At 34.5% G+C, this 22,500-nt stretch overlaps 2 protein-coding genes across 2 annotated transcripts in view; one reads left to right on the top strand and one right to left on the bottom strand.

The window, feature by feature from the left end:
- The window catches only part of trappc2 (trafficking protein particle complex subunit 2), a 7,649-nt gene extending 487 nt beyond the window's left edge, over positions 1-7,162 (top strand). The window contains exons 2-4 of the mRNA XM_056465988.1: positions 2,072-2,220; positions 3,954-4,035; positions 4,144-7,162. Of these exons, the coding sequence (XP_056321963.1) occupies positions 2,072-2,220; positions 3,954-4,035; positions 4,144-4,242 (330 nt within the window). The 3' untranslated portion in view covers positions 4,243-7,162. The remainder of the gene's footprint in view (positions 1-2,071; positions 2,221-3,953; positions 4,036-4,143) is intronic.
- Positions 5,087-22,500, bottom strand: part of rab9a (RAB9A, member RAS oncogene family) — a 17,617-nt gene continuing 203 nt past the window's right edge. Inside the window, exons 2-5 of the mRNA XM_056465987.1 lie at positions 19,739-19,794; positions 16,859-16,891; positions 14,624-14,796; positions 5,087-10,663 (exon numbers count right to left, since the gene is read on the bottom strand). Coding sequence (XP_056321962.1) covers positions 10,208-10,663; positions 14,624-14,773 — 606 coding nt within the window. The 5' untranslated portion in view covers positions 14,774-14,796; positions 16,859-16,891; positions 19,739-19,794 and the 3' untranslated portion in view covers positions 5,087-10,207. The remainder of the gene's footprint in view (positions 10,664-14,623; positions 14,797-16,858; positions 16,892-19,738; positions 19,795-22,500) is intronic.

Genomic DNA, 22,500 nt, shown 5'->3' with positions numbered 1-22,500 from the left:
GATTATGGGAAAAATCATAATCACGATTGTTTTGTATATATATATATATATATATATATATATATATATATATATATATATATATATATATATATATATATATTTATATATATATTTCCCAAATGCTGTTTAACAGAGCAAGGTATTTTTCACAGAATTTTCTATAATATTTTTTTCTAATGGAGAAAGTCTTATTTGTTTTATTTTGGCTAGAATAACAGCAGTTTTAAATATTTTAAAACCTGTTTTAAAGGTCAATATTATTAGACCCTTTAAGCAATATTTATTTTTGATTGTCTGCAGAAGAAACTACTGTTATACAATCACTTGCCTAATTACCCTAATTAAGCCTTTGAATCACACTTTAATCTGAATACTTGTATCTTGAAAAGTATCAAGTCTAATATTATGTGCTGTCAACACAGCAAAGATAAAAGAAATCAGTTATTAGAAATTAGTTATTAAAACTATTATGATTAGAAATTGGTTAAAAAAAAGTCTTTCCTTTAAACAGAAATTGGGGGAAAATGATCGCTTATAATTCAGGAGGGCTAATATTTCTAACTTCAATATTTATATATGCAGTTAATAAGGAAATAAACACAATAGAATAAAAATATGAAACAAACGGTGCTTTAAGCATCTTCACTGTAATGAAAAACAGTTAATTATAGCTACAAAAGTCCTTCAGTCAAGAGCAGTGAGGGATTTTCTCCTTTTGTTGTGTGATTAATGATACAAACAGGCGGCAGCAGGAATATTGTGCACTGTCACTTTAAGATGATTTATTTTTTCTCTTTCACGTGTCTTTTAATTCTCAACTCGTTTGTTTATGATATAAATGAGGGTTAATATGAATAATCACTAAACACCGCGTTTTGACAGAAATTTGCATGTATTTGACCATTAAAGCGCTCACATTAAGATGACTGTAGATGTGTGCGCTCTGCTCGTCTCCGAGCTCGTCGCTCGTCGCTGAGCACACACACACAACAGCATGCGATCTCTGTCGCGCTTTTAAAAACATTAATGATTTGAATGTAATCAGTGAATGATGTGCATCCCATGCTGCAATCATTACATTACAGTACATGCTTTTAGTCATTTTCACATGGAACTGAGCTTTGCAGAGCAACAAATGTGTACAACTGGAGAGGAGGCGGTTTATGCATTAATCGTTTATCTCGATTAATGCTTTTTCATAATCGTTAGAAGCCAAAGTCGAAATCGAAACTGAATATTCGATTACTTGCACAGCCCTAATATATATATATATATATATATATATATATATATATATATATATATATATATATATATATATATATATATATATATATATATATATTTAAATGTTTCTTATGGTACAATATATGTAAGAGAGGAGTCCTGAAAAGGAGTAACATTTCAAGGCTGTACATCGTCTTTAGCATTTCTTACACCCCTCAATGTTTTTAAATAATGACAAAGCTCAAACTTAAATTACAAAAAAAACAAGCATTTGGAATGTGATATTTCCCAAACATAGTAAACAAATTAAGAACAAAATTCTAATCATAAAAAAATATATATATTGTTGTTCTCCAATGAAATGTAAATTCCAGAAATGTCCATAACCTCCTAGTGCTTGAGTGTCCACATAAGTATACAGCGCATTTTAGCTCTTAAGTGGCTATTTAAAATACTTAAACTGTTTTATATTTTGTTTCAGACATACAGTGTCATCCTGCAACTGTTTTGCAGCATATGAAATGTCCCAAACACTATATTCAACTATCCAAAATGGGGAAAAAATAATTTTTACTCTCTGAAAGTCAAAGCAAGTTCAAAAAATATGTTCTATGTTAAATATGCATTAAAAAAAATTCAGGAAAAAGTGTTTTATGTAAATTCGGACCACGAGTGCACATATATGGACATCATTTTTCTCTAAAAGTACATCGTATGAAAAAATGACACTAATTAGGTTCCAATAAGCCCAAATAGCAAAGAGAAATAAATAAACGCATGTAATAAAACACCTTGGGCCTTAAGAGGTTAAAGGCTGATGATGTTGTTAATGATGTAACAGGACGATCACAGACACCTGAATCAGTTCATCGCTCACGCTGCTCTGGATCTGGTGGATGAAAACATGTGGCTCTCCAACAACATGTACCTCAAGACTGTTGACAAGTTTAACGAGTGGTTTGTTTCTGCTTTTGTTACTGCAGGTCATATCCTTCCTGGGTGAATTTAGAAGCAAATGCATAATGGATATGTTTAGGTAGATTATTAGGGAGTCAAAAACATGAGAATCATCCAGAATTATCTGCAAATGTATTTCTTAGGTTTTCCTGCATACATGATGGATGGATGGATGGATGGATGGATGGATAAACATGAATAGATGGATCGACAAATGTATTAATTGATGGATAGGCTAATGGATAGATGGAAGGACAGACGTATTGATAGATGGATGGATGGATAGATAGACAGATGGACGGAGAGATGGATGCATGGACATATGTATGGATGGATGGACGGATGGACAACTGTATTAATTGATGGATAGACTAATGGATAGATGGATGGACAGACATATAGATGGATGGATGGATAGATCGATAGATGGACAGAGAGATGGATAGACGGATATATCCATGGACAGATGTATGTATAGATACATAGATGGATGGATGGAAAGATGTATATATGCATAGATGGATGGATGGACGGACAAATGTATAGATAAACGAATGGATGGATGGATGGACAGACCGATATATGGATCGATGGACAGATGTGTATATATAGATGGATGGATGAACAAATGTATAGATGGATGGATAGATGAATGGATATATGGACAGATGTTTGGATGAACGAATGGATAGATGAACAGAGACGTATGGACAGATGGATGGATGGACAGATGAACAGACGGATGGATGGATAAACGGAGAGATGAACAGACAGATGGATGGATGGATAGATGAACAGATGGATGGATCGATGTACAGATCTGTATATATAGATAGATAGTGATGGATGAACAAATGTATAGATCGATGGATGTATGGACAGATGTATGGATGGATAGATGAACAGAGATGGATGGATGGACAGATGTATAGATGGATAGATGAACAGACGGATGGATGGACAGATGTTTGGATGGATAGATGAACAGAGATGGAGGGATGGATGGATGGACAGATGTATAGATGGATAGATGAACAGACGGATGGATGGACAGATGTTTGGATGGATAGATGAACAGAGATGGAGGGATGGATGGATGGACAGATGTATAGATGGATAGATGAACAGACGGATGGATGGACAGATGTTTGGATGAATAAATGGATAGATGAACAGAGACGGACGGATGGATGGACAGATGAACAGACAGATGGATGGATGGACAGATATATGGATGGATAAATGGATAGATGAACAGACAGATGGATGGATGAATGGACAGATGAACAGACGGATGGATGGACAGATGTATGTATGGATAGATGAACAGACGGATGGATGGATGGACCGATGTATGAATAGATAGATGGATAGATGAACAGACGGATGGATGGATGGATGGACAGATGTATGAATGGATAGATGAACAGTCGGATGGATGGACAGATGTATGGATTGCTGGACAGATCTGTATATATAGATAGATTGATGGATGAACAAATTTATAGATAGACGGATGGATGGATGGACAGATGTGTATATATAGATAGATGGATGGATGGACAAATGGATGGATGGACAGATAGATGTATAGATGGACAGATGTATAGGTAGATGGATGGATAAATAGATTATTGAAATTGAGATGTGTTGAATGCTGTTAGAAACATGTAATAAATGTGAGTAGTCAGTCATGGCTATAAACATGCAGGAATTATCCAGAGTCATCTGCACTGATTATTTCTTAACTCTTCTTGCATACATATGAGGTTTATTATGCTGCACGACGTCCGGCAAGAAGACGGAATCAAGAACTTCTTCAATGATGTCTATGACCTGTACGTCAAGGTAAACGCTGCATTATTAGGATTATTATTAGGATTATTCTGCATTCCTGTTTATGTTTCAGTACCCTTTTCAATAGTTTGAAAGCATTTTCTGTCTGTTTTCACCCAGTTTGCCATGAATCCCTTCTATGAAGTCAATGCGCCGATTCGCTCCACAGCTTTCGAGAGGAAAGTGCAGTTTCTGGGAAAGAAGCATCTGCTTAGTTGATTTTACTTTTGCTATAAATATACAAATGTGTTGAATATATTGTCTCATATTTACTTATTGTTGTCAGCTGATATCTACAGTCACCATCAGCCGATTCGAATGTTATCACTCGATTGAATGGGCGTTATCAGTGGTTATCAGCTGATAGATATGGGCCAGTAGGGAGCGTTCTGCGCCCACTGATAGGCTCAGAAGGCTGTTATCACCCATCCACATGGTTAATCAGCTATAGATCACATACGGCTGCGGCTAGAAGTGAACGAGAATTATTTAAATTACTTATTAAATTTCCCACAGGTGTCAAAGTCAGTTCCTGGAGGGCTGCAGCTCTGCGAACAGTTTAGTTCCAACCCTAATTAAACACACCTGATCAAACTAATTGAGTGCTCTAGGCTTGTTTGATACCTACAGATAGGTGTGTTAAAGCAGGGCTGGAACTGAACTCCGCAGGGCTCCGGCTTTGACACCCCTGCCCAACCCCGATCGTCACAGTAATGTAAAAACAGATCTGGATCTGAAGTCTTCTCTAATTAGTGTAGCTGATTAACCATGTGGGTGGATGATAACAGCCTTCTGAGCCTACTAGTAGGCGCAGAAGGCCCCTATTGGGCCCATATTTATCTGCTGATAATGGCAATTCAATCGAGAGATAACATTCGCATCGGGTGCAGCTATTATATAAAACAAATGATCTGTAAATACTAAATATTTGTAAAGAAGTGTGTAACGGCATCAAAAACACACACATTTCTCCAGCAATTACACAATAAACCGGTGGTCATTTGCAGGATTTGGTACAATACTTAAATCAAATCACACCTTAAATAAACAACGTCAACAAGCATTCATCAACACTTCTTTAATTTCAATTTACAATCTACAATATTCAGATTTTAGTGCTTTTTCTTTTCAATGTAAGTGCTTCGACACCACCTCATCCATTTTTGTAGTACAAGTATTGTGTATATATTTGGCACTCTCTACGTAATTATATGTTAATAATGCATATTAGAAATCAACGACGGCTGCATAAGTTAATCAGAGTTACAGCTAAAGATAATCACATTAAACACACACACTGCAAGTCTCTTATTTTGCTTTGTCGTAATTTTCAAGTAAAAATATCTGAATGTTATATTTAAGCAAAACAATATATTAAGACTAGTTTTGTTTAGATAATGCATCGTAAGAAGAATGTTTGGTGAATAAATGTTGGTCACACTTTACAATCTTGTAGTTAATGTATTGACGTGAGCAAATAATGAACAATACATTTATTACAGTGTTTATTCATCTTTGTTAATGAAAATAGTCATTATTAAAGGAGTAAATAAAGAAAGAGATGCTCAAATATGAGGATAGATAACTATATGATGAAGTAAAACAATGTATATTTAAAATGTTAAAATAATTGTTGGAATTTGGGGCGGTACAGTGGCTCAGTGGGTAGCACTGTCGCCTTACAGCAAGAAAGTCACTGGTTCGAATCCCGGCTGGGCCAGTTGGTGTTTCTGTGTGGAGTTTGCATGTTCTCGCCGTGTTGGTGTGGGTTTCCTCCGGGTGCTCCGGTTTCCCTCACAGTCCAAACACATGAGCTATAGGGGAATTGATGATGCCGCAGTGTATGAGTGAGTGTGAATTAGTGTGTTGGGTGTTTCCCAGTCCTGGGTTGCAGCTGGAAGGGAATCTGCTGCATAAAACATGCTGGAATAGTTGGCGGTTCATTCCACTGTGGCGACCCCTGATTAATAAAGGGACTAAGCCAAAGGAAAATAAGTGAATGCTGGAATTTGTATTTGTGCAAACTTTAATGTTTGGTCATTGTGGGAAATTTAATATGAATTAGTTTATTCTTTATTTTTAAATTTGGCAGAATTTGTAGATAATCATATATCAAGGATAGACATTTCAGTATGATTTTTACATTTATTTTGTAAATATACTGCAGTCAGAATTGAAATAAAAGAACTGAACTGAAAAATTAAATGATCTGTGATTGATTAATGCTGCATGTGTATTGTTCATTATTAGTGGATGTTAGTAAATACAGTAACTAATGGACTGTTATAATAAAACGTGACCAAAATATCTTCTAATGCACAGATGTGCTTCTGTTTTTTGGAAAATGCATCATTCAGATATTTTGAAAGGAAATAGCCGTTTTTGCAGCGCATTTATTGCATTTCACTATTAGTCTACCATGCTAAAGACGGGAAAACACACACACACAGTTCCCACTCAAATCTCTGATCACACTTTACAATAAGAGTGTATTAGTTAATGCGTTTACTAACATGAACAAACAATGAACAGTACATTTATTATAGTATTCATTCATATTTATTAACATTAGTTAATGGAAAAATGATTCATTGTTAGTTCTTGTTAAAGCATTGAGTTAACAAGTATGAATTAGTCATTTAATAATGCATTAGTAAATGCTGAACTGTGATTTATAAATACTGAACGAGATTATTAGTTCACCCAAATCTGACTATTCTGTCATCATTTGTTTGCTCACTCTTCAAAACCTGTTGGAGTTTCAAAAAAGAAGTTATTTTGAAAAATGTTGAAACCTATAACCATTGACACCCACAGTATTTGCTTTTCCTGCTATTGAAGTCAATGGTTACAAACAGGTTTCCAAATAACTTTCATTCTGCAGAAAAATGAAAATCAACGTTTTGGTACCACTTGAGCAAAAGTAAATTAGCATTTTTGGGTGAACTATCCCTTTAAAAGAATACTTTTTATTTGTTAATATGCAAATTTACAGCTCTCCAATGCTTAAACAGGTCTGTTTTACCATTTTTGTATCCATTTAGGCGATCTCCGGGTCTGGCAGGAGCACTTTTAGCTTAGCTTAGCATAGATCATTGAATCGGATTAGACCATTAGCATCTCTCTCTCTCTCTCTCTCTCTCTCAAAAAAAAAAAAAAAAGATCAAAGAAGTTTGATAATTTCCTATTTATTGCATGCTCCAATGCAATGAGTTTTACCATTTTTTTGAATCCATGTAGCTAATCTCCGGGTCTTTCGGGAACATGCTTAGCTTAGCATAGATCATTAAATCAGATTAGACCATTAGCATCACACTCAAAAAAGATCAGAGGTTTGATAATTTTCCTATTTAAAGCTGAACTCTTCCGTAGTTACATTGTGTACTTAGACCAACAGAAAATTAAAGTTTTTATTTTCTAGGCTGATATATCGAGGAACTATACTTTTATTTTGGCGTAATCAAGGAATTTTTAAGTCGTACCATTGCATTGATATAGCACTGTTGCTTAGTTATCAAGCTGGGACTATTTTCAGGAGTTATGTAATATCGTTGCACTGCTGCAGCCATGGAAACTCTGAAATTTTTCACTTTTTTGAGCAAGACGCTAATGGTCTAATCCGATTCAATGATCTATGCTAAGCTAAGCTAAAAATGCTCCTGTCAGACCCAGAAATCAGCTGAATGGACTCAAAAATGATACAACTATTCAGTTTATCTCTAAGAGAGCTGTAAAATAAGCATATTTCTAAAATAACAATATTAAAATAAAAATGTGGAGTGTTACTAACATTAACTAATGACACCTTATTGTAAAGCGTGACCAAATCCACTGATAACATACTGTAGACACACACATTGAACCCATGTGAATTGCTGTAAATTCAGCTCAGATGAGCTTCCATCATCCAGTGTTTACTAGTAAGTGCATGTTGAAATAGCTATTTAGATCCACTAACAGCACTACATTAACAGTGCCGCATCTTTTGCACTGGTCTGGAAATACAGGAACGAACAATACATTTACTACAGTATTTACTCATCTTTGTTATTATTAATATAATGTAATTTATTGTTAGTTCTTGTTAACTCACAGTGCAGTATCTAATGTTATCAAGCAGGAATTTGGATTTTATTAATGCAGTAGTAAAGGATGAACTGTGATTAATAAATGCTGTACAAGTATTGTTCATTATTAGTACATGTCAGTAAATATATTAAAGGGATAGTTCACACACAACTGAAATTCAAGATCATTTACTCATCTTTCACTTGTTTCAAACCTGTTTGAGTTTCTTTTTTCTGTTGAACACATGCTTTTAATTATTATTATTATTATTATTTTGAAAAATGATTGACTTCTATAGTATTTATTTTATCCAATTGACTATGGAAGCCAATGGTTACAGCTTTCGGACATTCTTCAAAACGTATTTGTTTGTGCTCAACAGAATAAAAACCTAATAAGGAATCAGAACTGGAATAAATACTGAGCAGATTTACATTTTTGTGTGAACTATCCCTTTAACTAACATTAATTAATGTCATCTTATTGTAAAGTGTGATCAAATCCGCTAATAATATATTGCAGACACATTTAAACCCATCTGAACTGCTGTAAGTTCAGTTCAGATATAGAGCATCCATCACCCAGTGTTTACTAGTAAGTGCATGTTTAAATAACTCACTTAAAGGGATAGTTCACCCAAAAATGAATATTCTGGCATCATTCATTCATCATCCTACACTTGTTTCAAACCTTTAAGAGTTTCTTTATTCAGTTGAACACAAAAAGAAGCTATTTTGAAAAATGTCGGAAGCTGGTAACCATTGACTTCCATTGTATTTTTTTTTTCCTTCTATGGAAGTGAATGGTTGCAGCTTTCTAACATTCTTCAAAATTTCTTTTATATTAGAAAGCTGTAACCATTGACTTTCATCGTCATAATAGTAAATACAATGGAAGTCAATGGTTACCGGTTTCCAACATTTTTCAAAATAATAATATAGAGATAATATTTTTTGGGGTGGGGGGTGGGTCACCATTGACTTTCGTAGTATTTAGTTTTCTGACTATTAAAAGGCAATGGTTTCAGCTTTGTAACATAAAAGATACTTTGAAGAATGTTAAGCTGTAACCATTGACTTTCATGGTCAAATGAATAAAAAAAATACAGTGGAAGTCAATGGTTACCGGTTTACAACTCTTTAATATAATATTATATATTTTTTAAAAAGTAGGAAACCTGTAACCACTGACGTCCATAATACTTATTTTTCAGACTATGAAAGTCAATGGTTACACCTTTCTAACATTCTTTAAAATGTAATTTATGTTAGAAACCTGTAACCCTTGACTTCCATAGAATTTTTTTCGACTATTAAAGTCAATGGTTACAGCTATCTAACTTTCTTCAAAAAATTTTAGAAAGCTGTAATCATTGACTTCCATAGTCAAATGAATAAAATAAATACTAATGGAAGTCAATAGTTACCGGTTTCAAACATTTTTCTAAATAATAATAGTGACTTTATATATTTTGAAAAAAAAAAAAAAGGAAACCTGGTAACCATTGACTTCCATAGTATTTATTTTAGAAGAGGCAATGGTTACAGCTTTCTAACATACTTCAATATATATTTTATGTTAAAAAAACCTGTAACCATTGACTTCCATAGTATTTATTTTTCAGACTACAGAAGCCAATGCTTACAGCCTTCTAATATACTTCAAAATATCTTTTATGTTAGAAAGCTCTAACCATTGACTAGTCATAAAATAAATACAATGGAAGTCAATGGTTACCGGTTTCAAACATTTTTCTAAATAATAATATAAGTGTGATATTATAATTTTTTTTAAAGTAGGAAACCTGTAACCATTGACTTCCATAATACTTATTTTTCAGACAATGAATGTCAACGTTTACAGCTTTTCAACATTCTTCAAAATATATTTTATGTCAAATAAACCTGTAACCATTGACTTCCATAGTTAATTTTCTGACTACGAAAAGCCAATGCTTACAGCTTTTCAAACATTCTTCAAAACATCTTCTTTAGTGTTCAACGAAATCAAGACACTCACGGAACCACATTTGAGGGCAAAAACAAACAAGTGAGTAGACTTTAATATCTCAGTGTGTGAACTATCCCATTCAAATAGCTAGTTGCCTCTCCCTCCATTAACAGCACTGTGTAGCGCCGCGTGGTTTCCTGTGCAGATTCACAGTGTCTGTAGGAATCAGATGCTCGTGTCTGTCCTCCAGAGACAGCACTCTTCTCACCGCTTCCTCGAACGCAACCGCAACATTAGTGGCATCTTTTGCGCTGGTCTCGAAATACGGGTATCCTCCGCTCTCCATGCACCACTCCTGTGCTTCTTCACTGCTCACCTGACGCTCCGAAACGTCCAGTTTATTTCCCAGAACCACAAACGGGAAGCTTTCGGGCTCCTTGACGTCTGCGTAATAAATGAACTCTTTCTTCCAGTTGACCAGGTTGTGGAAGCTCTGGCTGTCGTCCACACTGAAGGTCAGCAGGCAGCAGTCGGAGCCGCGGTAGAAAGGCGTGCGGAGGCTACGGAAACGCTCCTGACCGGCCGTATCCCAGATCTGCAGAGTCACTGTACGGCCGTCCACCTATGCAGAAAAAAAGACAACATTTGAGATGTTTTACAAATACACTGTTTGGCTTATTACAGTATTTACTTAAATTCTGTCATCATTTACTCGTCCTTCACTTGTTCCAAACCTTTAAGGGTTTCTTTATTCAGTTGAATGCAAAAAGAAGATACTGTAGAAAACCTGTAACCATTGACTTCCATTGTATTTACTTTTCCCACTATGAAAGTCAATGGTTACAGTTTAACATTCTTTAAAATATTGTTTATGTTAGAAAGCTGCAACCATTGACTTTCATATAAATTAATACAATGGTTACCGGTTTTCTAAAATTTTTCCAAAACAATTATATATAATAGTGATATTCTGGCCTCTATTTTAATGATCTAGGCGCAAAGTCTAAAGTGCATGGCACAAACGCATTAAGGACGTGTCCGAATCCACTTTTGCTGTTTTAAGGATGGACAAATACGCTCTGCGCCCCAGCGCATGGTCTAACAGGGTTGTGCTTATTCTCTTAATGAGTTCTGGGTGTGTTTTGAGCATAACGTGCATTAAACCAATCAGAGTCTCATCTCACATTTAAAAGTCAGTTGTTTTGCGCCATGGTGCATTTGCTATTTACATGTTGGACTGTATAAGTGTAAAAACTGAAGCTTCACTATAGAGAAAAAGCGTTGAAACAGAGCATCTGCAGCTCGAGGATAAAGAACGAGCCTCCTCCATTCAGCCTCTTTACTTTCTCTTTATTTTTACTCTTTACTCCTTTACTTTGGTGGAGTAAGGAAACGGTGGAAACTCACTCCACTGAACACATCCATTAGCCCACATATTTAATTTCCTTTGTTAAGCGCAAAGATTTGTGTCAAAACTATTTCTAAATTCAGTTCTAATTTTCAGCAAAGGAATAAATGATCAATAATAATGAAGTGTGGTCAAAACACTGAGTTATATCCAAACACACGTCCTGCTCTTATGCCCCATATGCTGATGCAGACGTCTCCAAAACCCCACAGCTGGACAAATCTACACTTGTGTTTATTAAAACAGATATAAATCTGCATATAATCAATAATACTGCTAATAATAATAACATTATACAGATGCAGATCGTCATGAATAAACTGAAAAAGCCCCCCGAGGTAAAGAAGGCATGGAGGCAGTGGTGTTTATATTGATGTAGGAAATAATCATGTTTGTATTATTTTAATCCTTTAATTGTTTTCATCTATAAAGATATTTGTGTATTGCTGTTCATCCTGTGTGTATTCAGCAGTGTGTGAGCATTTGGACCTGCATACGCATATAACTCACACGCTTTGCGCTGGACTTTAGAGCAGGTTTTAGTTGGTCAATGGTGCTGTTAGTCTATTTCAGTTCCTCAAAATAGCAACACACCATCAATGCGCCTTAACACACCTCCTTTATAGACCAGCACACACATGAGTCCACAGAGTGGCGCAAATGGATTTGCAATCTAAATGTGGCGCAAAATGTGAAAATTACTGTTGCGCTGGTCAGAAAATAGCATCAAATCACACCATACATGTCTTGCTCCTTATTGCGCAGGGCGTATGATAGGGCGCTTTATATTTTTAAAAATGTAGGAAGCCAGTAACCAGTTGTTTTTGCAACTATGCAAGTCAATGGTTACATGCTTCTGACATTCTATTCCATTTATACTATAGTTCAACCAAACAAATGAAAAAATTTGTCATCATTTAACCTTTAAGTGTTTCTTTATTCGGTTAAACGCAAAAAGATGATCTTTTAAAAAAATGTAGGAAGCCAGTAACCATTGACTTCCATTGTATTTTAGTTCACTAAAAAAATGTTAGACAATAAAAAAAGTCATTCGTTGTTCGTTTTTGTTAACTCAAACTGCATTAATGGCTCGTTTCCACTGACTGGTACGGTACAGTTCGGTTTGGTACGGGTCACCTTTATCAGGCTTGCGTTTCCACTACCAAGGGTACCCTTTTGGTGGGCGTGGTGTATGACAAAGTTTCAGTCGACGTCATTCTCGCTCGAGGAAATGTCTACAATAAAGCTGTACAGGTCGCTCACATATCATATGAGAAGCACTTCTCACAACACAGATGCTTTACACACATAAATACTTGTGTAGAAATGTTTATTACTAACTTTTCAATGAACATGAGTTGATTATAACTGCAGATCAATGACAGTGCGAAACAGCCTACTGTAACGTCTGTAATCATATTAAATAACTAAATAAATGAACATATATAAACACATACAGCCCCTTACAGTCTCCGATATGTTATCAACTACAGAAGAAATACACACAGCAGACATTTTGTCCATATTTAGGTTCAAAACAACACAAAATATAGCCCACAGTCAGTGTAAACCTCTCATCTGTGTCTGTAATCTTCAGCAGCACATGTAGCCTCTGTTAGTCAGTAATTCCATCATTCTCAGTTCATATTAGTCCAAAAGGTGAAGATAATAAGTTAGTTAATCATGGCATTTTGTTCATGTTTGCTGAATAATAATGTGCTCCTTTTTTTCCGGCTTCTCCTTTGTTTCTTCGCGCTTCACTCTCGCGTTTGTCAGTGTCTGACAGGATCGGGTTTCAAAAGCACGTCAATAATCAAGCGCAGGTTATTATCATCACCTCAAGAAGTTTGTTATTTCAGATATAATGTTAGACGCGCGCGAACGCTAGCAAGAAAGCGAAACCGCTCGCGCCTCAGACTGGCTCGTAAAAAACTACGGGGCACAGGGTAAATCTGCTCTTCTTCTTGGCTTTGTGGCTGTTCATCAAGACGACGACAAGGTTTGTTTGAGCCCAGGTCGACCATGGCTCGTTATTATATGTATATATAAATCCGCTGTTATGTCTCGGCTCGTCGGCTGTGTATTTCAAACATGGCGGTTTTTTTGTTTTCATTCTGGCTTGTTGAGTAACCAATAGCGTTCAGCTGCGCGAAAGGGTGCCGAAAAAGTGGTATGGTTCGGTTCGCTTTTTGACAGTGGAAACGGCCATAAAAGCGTACCAAACCGAACCGTACCGTACCACTCAGTGGAAACGGGCCATAACTAATGGTCCCTTTTTACATGTGCGAGTTTCTACATGTGCAGAGGTTGTCATAGTTGGTAAACTCAGGAGAGTACAACTAATGAATAGGAGAGTACAACTAATCATTTACTTCCAGTCCTGTTTGCTGAAATAATAAAAGAAAAAACTCCAGGATGGTGTTATCAAGACTTTCAGAAAAAGCAAAGAAACAGTGTGAGACTGATAACGGCAGCAGAAGAGAGAATAATGCCAGATTTACTTTCCTGCCCCCATACACACTGCATAACACACACCTCACACAGGCGGGAATTTGCTTTTAGGCCTCTATTTTAGAATTAAACCTTTTCTTTTAAAGCTAAAAATAAGCTTGTTGCTGCAACTTATGTCTGTATTGGACTATGGAGATGTTCACTACAGTTGAAGTCAGAATTATTCGCCCTCCTGTGAATTAGTTATAATTAGTTCACAGTATTTCCTCTAATATTTTTTCTTCTAAAGAAAGTCTTATTTGTTTTATTTTGGCTAGAATAAAAGCAGTTTTTAATTGTTTTAAAGCCATTTTAAGGTCAATATTATTAGCCCCCTTAAGCAATATTAGTTTTGGATTGTCTCCAGAACAAACCACTGTTATAATGACTTGCCTAATTGCCCTAACTTTACCCTAATTACCCTAGTTAAGCCTTTAAATGTCACTGTAAGCTGTATACTAGTGTCTTGAAGAATATCTAGTCTAATATTATTTACTGTCATCATGGCAAAGAGAAAATAAATCAGTTATTAGAGATGAGTTATTAAAACTATTATGATTAGAAATGTGGTGAACGATTTCTCTCAAAAATTTGAACAAAAATATTTTCATTAAACAGAAATTGGGTAAAACATATACAGGAGGGCTTATAAGTCTGACTTGTACAAGGTACTATGAAATGTACCTCCAGGTCTTTATTGAGGAACTCCACGCCGATGGTGTGGAAGAGATGAGCGTCAAACTTGTTGGTGACGTATCGGTTCATGAGCGAGCTTTTGCCCACACCGCCATCACCCAGGAGAATCACTTTCAGGAGAGATGATTTAGATGACATGGTTGTAGTCCTCGTCCTGTGAACTGCATTTTAGAAACAGGTTTAAAAGGCGCCTATTATGCAAAACTCACTTTTATAAGAGGTATAAACCCAGTAGTGTGTGAATATCTCCAGCAGCCTCTAATGGTCAACATGCATTAATTGTATTTGTTCTAATCAGACTTGATAGAAACAGTCTGCAGAAACACTTTGATTGGCATTTCTCTCTTTGTACGATGTCATCAGAGGGCGAAAACCCCGGCTACTAGTGCCCATCTCTCCCTCATTAGCATAAACAGCAGCCCTGAGTGAGAAGCAGCCGTCTGTCCATTAGCCATTAGAGTGTTTGAGCTGCTGAAGATAATGTCAGCGTAGACTAAGAGGATTATAGATGTGGAGTTTTAGATGAAGCACAAATGAACAGCGACAGGAGTCTCCATAGACTGACAGAAGCATGATGCACACACTCACACTGAAGCACACATGCACACCTGACCAGCACTGACAACACTAGGGCTGTTTTACATCTGCCATTATGGTGATGCACAGGCATTTATAGCTCCACCTTCTTAATTAAAAGAGCACAATCTCATTTGCATTTAAAGCGACAGTCACCAAAACACCACGATTAGGACAAAAGTCTAAAAGGGTCAGCTTCAGAGAGCTAGAAAATATTATCTGTGTGCTATTTTGAGCTGAAACTTCACTAGACACACCAAAGGCTTATTTTACATCTTGTAAATGGGGCATAATAGGTCCCCTTTCAAGCAAATATGTTGAAAATTAAAACTTAACAATAATTTAAACAACAATTAGCAATAGAATCACATGCCCCAATATTATTTAAGCATTTTGCATTATTATACATAAAAAAAATGGCTTCAGTTTACCACAAATTATACAGTAAATACATACATTTGTTATATATAACAATTCGAGTTTAAGGAAAATGTATTGTGGAATAAGTCACATATTATTTTGCGCCAATTAGAACACGTGCTATATATATATATATATATATATATATATATATATATATATATATATATATATATATATATATATATATATATATATATATATATATAAAATAAACATTTTTACAGTGTAAAATACTGTCACAATCATTATTTCTTAACATTGACAGATGCATTTGTGTTGGTGCATTTCATATCAAAAATGAACAGTCATCATTTACTCATTAACTCGTTGTTGTAACACACAATATGTAAGATTTGTACATTTTGAATTAGCCCCGAATGGTTATAATGTCTGACTTTTCCTTAGAACATTGTTATATATTTTGCTGATTTATGCACTTACATTGTCCCAAATGTTTGTAATAATGTTAAAATCTAGAGAAATAAGCCATTGAGATAGAGTGTATGCGGTTTGCCTTTGTTTGTTGTGAATATGCGCCCCCTAGTGGCCAAAATTAAATACTGTCCCTTTAAACTAAATTTCCTCTGAAAAACCAAAGTGATTACCTTTTGTTTTTAGATAATATAAGATACTTATAATGTACTTGCTTAAAATACAGCGCATAAATTCAACAGTTTTGTGTAAATCAATGCAGAACAGCAGAGTAATTGTATTTAGTTTTTGTTAATAATAATAATAATAATAATAATAATTATATTTTTTAATTAAAAGGTCACAGTTTTTAAGACAATAGTTCCTGCTTAAAGGGATAGTTTGCTATCCATAATAAAATATAATGCAATTACACAATAATAATAAGTATAGAAACAATTCTAATGTTTAACAATCAAGCTCAAATTCAGCATACCTGAACTTTTAGTTTATCAATCAATCCTGAAAAACAATGACTTATTTTACAATAAAATAAATAAACAAGATGTTTAACAACAACAACAACAATAGAAACACTATAATCCAGAACAAATTCAGCATATTACCAAGTCTATATTAGCATAACAGAGTTATTTGCAAATTATTAAAAAAAAAAGGTTTGAATTAGTCCATGTTTTTGAGTAATGGTGTAGTTTACACAATTAAAATAAAGGAATAAATATAGGAGCATCTTGTCATCTTGGAGCTTTATGATTGTTTCTAATAACTTGGGAAAATGATGACGTTACTTACCTTTACTGCCTCAAATAAATCATCCTTCAAAATCTAAAACAGAGAAGAGCTCAATCAGAAACACACAGAACTAGTCTGGATAACTTAGTATTTTAATGCGTTTCTTCATCCGCATCAATTATTCAACAGACAGGAGATGAATCACAGAACTACTTAATAAAAGCACATTAAACCTCATTCATTATCAATCATGCATAGTCTCTATGCTCTATAATGTTGCAGTATGATGAGGATTATGTAGTTGCCATTTAGACAAAAAGATAAAACCATTAAAACTCATGTTCAGCATTGGATGCAAAATATAGGTCAATGCTTACTATGTTTGATAGATGCACTTTACCGTCCTATTGCCACAGTAATGATGGACGTAAAGCATTCTGACAGTAAATGAAGGCACGAGAGAGGGAGAGAGAGAGAGAGACAGAGGGCTCTATTTTGGCGATCCATGCACAAAGCGCAGGGCGCAAACGCATTAAGGGTGTGTCAGAATCCGCTTTTGTTATTTTAAGGATGGAAAAATCCGCTTTGCGTGGTGGCGCATGGTCTAACAGGGTTGAGCTTATTCTCTTAATGAGTTATAGGTGTGTTTTGAGAATAAACCAATCAGAGTCTCATCTCCCATTCCCTTTAAGAGTCAGTTGTGCCGCGCCATAGCGCATTTGCTATTTACATGACGGACTTATTATTTACATTACAGCGTGAGAATGAGAGATGAGCCTCCTCCTTATTTACTTTCACTTTCACTCTCGTGGATAGGGAAACGTGTTGTACACACAGACATCCATTAGTCTATACATAATTAATTTTGTTTGTTAAGCGTAAAGATTTGTTTCTAAACTATTTCTGAATTCAGTTCTAATCTCCAGCAAAGGAATAAATGAACAATAATAATGAAGTGTGCTCAAAACACTGAGTTATATCCAAACACACATGCTAAATGCCCCATATGGTCTAAAACCTTACAGGTGAGCAAATCTAAGCTTGTTTTTAATAAAACAAATATAAATATGCAGATAATCAATAATACTGCTAATAATAATAACATTATACAAAAGCAAATTGTCATTAATGAACTGAAAAAGCCCCCCGAGATGAAGAAGACATGAAGGTATGGTTTTTAGATTTCTGTAGGCTAGAAAATAATATGTTTCGTAATATTTTAATCCTTTATATTTATATCCTATAGGCTATATATCCTTATTATATCCTATATATATCCTTAATATTTTAATAATTTTTCATTTGTAAAGATATTTGTGTATTGCTGTACATCCTGTGTGTATTAAGCAATGTGTAAGCGAGGCGCACAACTAACACACTCTGCGCTGGACTATAGACCAGCTTTGATCTGATCTATTGAACCGTCTATTTCAGTTCCTCAAAATAGCAATGCGCCAGCAATGTGCCTCAACACGCCTCCTTTATTAGACCAGAACACCTATGGGTGCATATATGAGCACACATGCATTTGCTATTTAAACAGCGTGCTGCAAAACGTCAAAACCACTCTTGCGCCGAGCTGAAACTAGCAAACAACAATTGCGTCGTGCCTTGCGCCGGGTGTATGATAGGGCCCAGAGAGAGAGAGAGAATATATATAAATATAATATATTGAATAATATGATACAATATTTATAATTTAATTATTATTTATTTAATAATTATTCAATATTATTTTATTTAATTTTACTACTACTACTACTACTATCTATTGTGTGTACTGTTTTTTATATTATATGTATATATATATATATATATATATATATATATATATATATATATATATATATATAATGTATGTTACTTTTTATGTTAACTCTATAAATGCTTTGGCAATCCATTTGTAACATTTGTCATGCCAATAAAGCAACTATTGAATTGAATTGAGAGAGGAAGATTTTTTCTTTTTCACCTTTATGTATAAATTCACCTTTATTTATTATTTTTTTAACAATTAAATAACATTTAAATCTGTTTCAAAGTGTCATAATGTCCATTTGAAACATCAACACTAGGGATGCACAATATATCGGCGACCATATTGATATCAGCTGATAAACGCCTTTTTTTGTGATCAAATTGTCAGTGCTTTTGAAGCTAATGAAGACAGCAGAATCAATGATTTATTTGAATAATTCAGCCTGACATGTTTACTGCTGGGGCATCATGGTGGCACGATCGCCTTACAGCAAGAAGGTCACTGGTTCGAGTCCTGGTAGGGTCTCACATTTCTGTGTGGAGTTTGCATGTTCTCCCCGTGTTGGCGTGGGTTTCCTCTGGGTGCTCTGGTTTCCCCCACAGTCCAAACACCTGCGCTATAGGGGAATTGATTAACTAAACTGGCCATAGTGTATGAGTGTGCAGGGGTGTTTCCCAGTGTTGGGTTGCATCCACTGTGTAAAACATGCGCTGGATAAGTTGCCGCTGTGGCAAACCCAGCTTAATAAAGGGTCCAAGCCGAAGGAAAATGAATGAATGGGTGAATGTTTACAGCTTAAAAATATTATAAATGTTTCTTAAAATAAAAGATATTGTGTTCAATGAAGATAAATGTTGTAGTTTTTACCCAGACATTTAAAAAGAAGATATTTAAGAGCAGTAATCACAATACCGGGATATTTTTATCCAAGGTTATCACACCGTCAGAATCTTATACAAGCCCATGCCTAAACACAATGCAGTATTCCCCACTGTAAATCACCTGAACGTCTTAGAAGGGGACTTTTATATTTAAAAAAAAAGGCTCAGAGAAAGAGAGGCAGAGAGAGAGAGAGAGAGAGAGAGAGAGAGAGAGAGAGAGAGAGAGAGAGAGAGAGAGAGAGAGAGAGAGAGAGAGAGAGAGAGAGAGAGAGAGAGAGAGAGAGAGAGAGCTGTACTCACAGTAGTTTCTCTGAGCTGCGGTCAGTCAGTCAGTCGGTCATGTGCTCCTCTCTACCCTGCATCACATGCAACAGCGGACATTACAATCAGGCAACATGATGGAGTCTAAACTACTGGAATGAGGCACGTTCACAATCACACACACACACACCAACCCATATACACAAACGCGCATACATGTGTGTGTGTGTGTGTGTATGTATGTATGTATGTATGTATGTATGTATGTATGTATGTATGTATATATATATGTATGTATATATATATATATATATATATATATATATATATATATATATATATATATATATATATATATATATACACACATATACATACATACATACATACATGCATACACACACACACACACACACACACGCACACACGCACACACACACACACACACACACGCATACATATACCTACCCATACATGCATTTACAAACACACACAAACAAACAAATAAATAAACACACACACACACAAATAAATAAATAAACACACACACACGCGCACACACACACACACACGCACACACACACGCACACACAGACAGACTTTGATTGTTGTTCTCTCAGGTTAATGACACTATCCATGACTCAACCCTTCATCAGCCCTCACAGAAGCAGCTGCACATCATCAGATACTAATAAACAACTATTAATAAGCACTTTAATTAGTGACGACCAGAAAACGTCAACACTAGATTTCAATATATAAGAGAGGACAATTGAGCCTTTGCAAGTATAGATAAACCAACACACACACAGGCAATGGTTTCATTATTATTACACAAGCACAGAATTACAGTCACTCCATTCATCCACACAGACCTGAGAGACTGATGACTGATTTTATGATTACAGTTAAGCAAATGACTATTTACTTTATTAATGGAAGATGACCACTTAGACTGTAGATAATAATTACACCTTTTTATTATACAACACTAAAATTATTGACTATTTTATATTTATAATGCATTTATTTTTCTTCCCAAAATGATTAATTACAATTAATCCAAAATAAAAGTTTGTATTTACATAATAAGTGTGTAAATTGTATATTTATTATGTATATACAAATACACAAACATACATAAAATAAAAATATCAATATTTAGATTTAAATTTAGATATAATTGGTATTGTGATATATTAAAAAGTACAATATCAACTCATATATTATATTAATATTATTCATGATTTATATTTAATATTAATTTGTATTAACTTTTATAAATGTACATTATAACCTGTGTGTATCAATATATATATATATATATATATATATATATATATATATATACATATATATACACATACATATATATACATACATATATATATATAATTACCCTAACCTGCCTAGTTACCCTAATTAACCTAGTTAAGCCTTTAAATGTCACTTTAAGCTGTATAGAAGTGTCTTGAAGAATATCTAGTCTAATATTATTTACTGTCATCATGACAAAGAGAAAATAAATCAGTTATTAGAGATGAGTTATTAACCCTATTATGATTAGAAATGTGTTGAAGAATTCTGCTCTCTGTTAAACAGAAATTGTGGAAAATAATAAACAGTGGGCTAATAATTCTGACTTCAACTGCATATTAAACACAAACTATATACATATATAAAAATATACATCAGCAATTACATGCAAATGTCAACCTTGCCATGAAAAAAGTTTTCACCAAAATAGAGAAACCGTTTCTACATTTTTTGTGTAAGCAACTATTTTACAGTACTTTAGAAATACTCAAAAATGTATGTCAATGTTTTCAAACAATTATGTTTGATTTACCAAAGTCACACAAGTGCCAATTTCACATCAGTCACATCCATAATGAAGCTTTTCCCTCATAAATGCATAAATGTCAAATAAAAGCTGACTCCTATCCTGTTGATTAGCATTATTTTTTTTTGGGTTGTGGGTTTAATTCACAGAATTTCTACAAAGTATGTTGTATACTGTAAAACTCGCAGACTATTTTGGTCACATCCATAATAACGCACGTTTATTTTCCTCATTTAAAATATAATACATGTTTACAGATTGATATTTTTATGATCCCATAACTCTGTAGTTAGTTGTTCTGGAAAATATATATATATATATATATATATATATATATATATATATATATATATATATATATATATATATATATATATATATATGTGTGTGTGTGTATATATGTTCTGGAAATATATATATGTATACTCTCTATGTGAATTTATGTTTTGAGCTTGTACTGCAAATGTCACATCCATAACGCTGGAATTGCTCACATATAGTGGCAAGGCAACATATATGTGGCAACATATATATATATATATATATATTTATATATCTATAAACATACTTACATGTTAGAATGCTCATTTATAAATGGTAATACAACATTTAGTATAAAATATTAATATATGTGCTTAATAATACATTTATTCTACCTTCCCCCCTGGATTACAGACATTATAAGTCATTCGTATGGACTGTGTAAATGACTATATTATGATCCGGAGACAAATAAATGACATTTGGCCTAATTCATAACGTATATCATCAAAGCTGAACGCAACACAAGAGATTCTAGGACAGGCTAGCCTACAAACGACAAACCACAACACCATTTATCATGATAAAAGCCGTGAATGACAGAGCTGAGCTGCTGAACTTTAGGCTAAACCGACTTGATAAAGTGAATCATGAAGGAAATAAACACAGCCCTGACTGTGTATGTGTGTGTGTGGAG

The sequence above is a fragment of the Danio aesculapii genome, chromosome 9 (assembly GCF_903798145.1).
Source record: "Danio aesculapii chromosome 9, fDanAes4.1, whole genome shotgun sequence".
NCBI lineage: Eukaryota > Metazoa > Chordata > Actinopteri > Cypriniformes > Danionidae > Danio > Danio aesculapii.
Note: the sequence above shows the minus strand (reverse complement) of the source record. Positions and strands in the feature narration are given on the sequence as shown.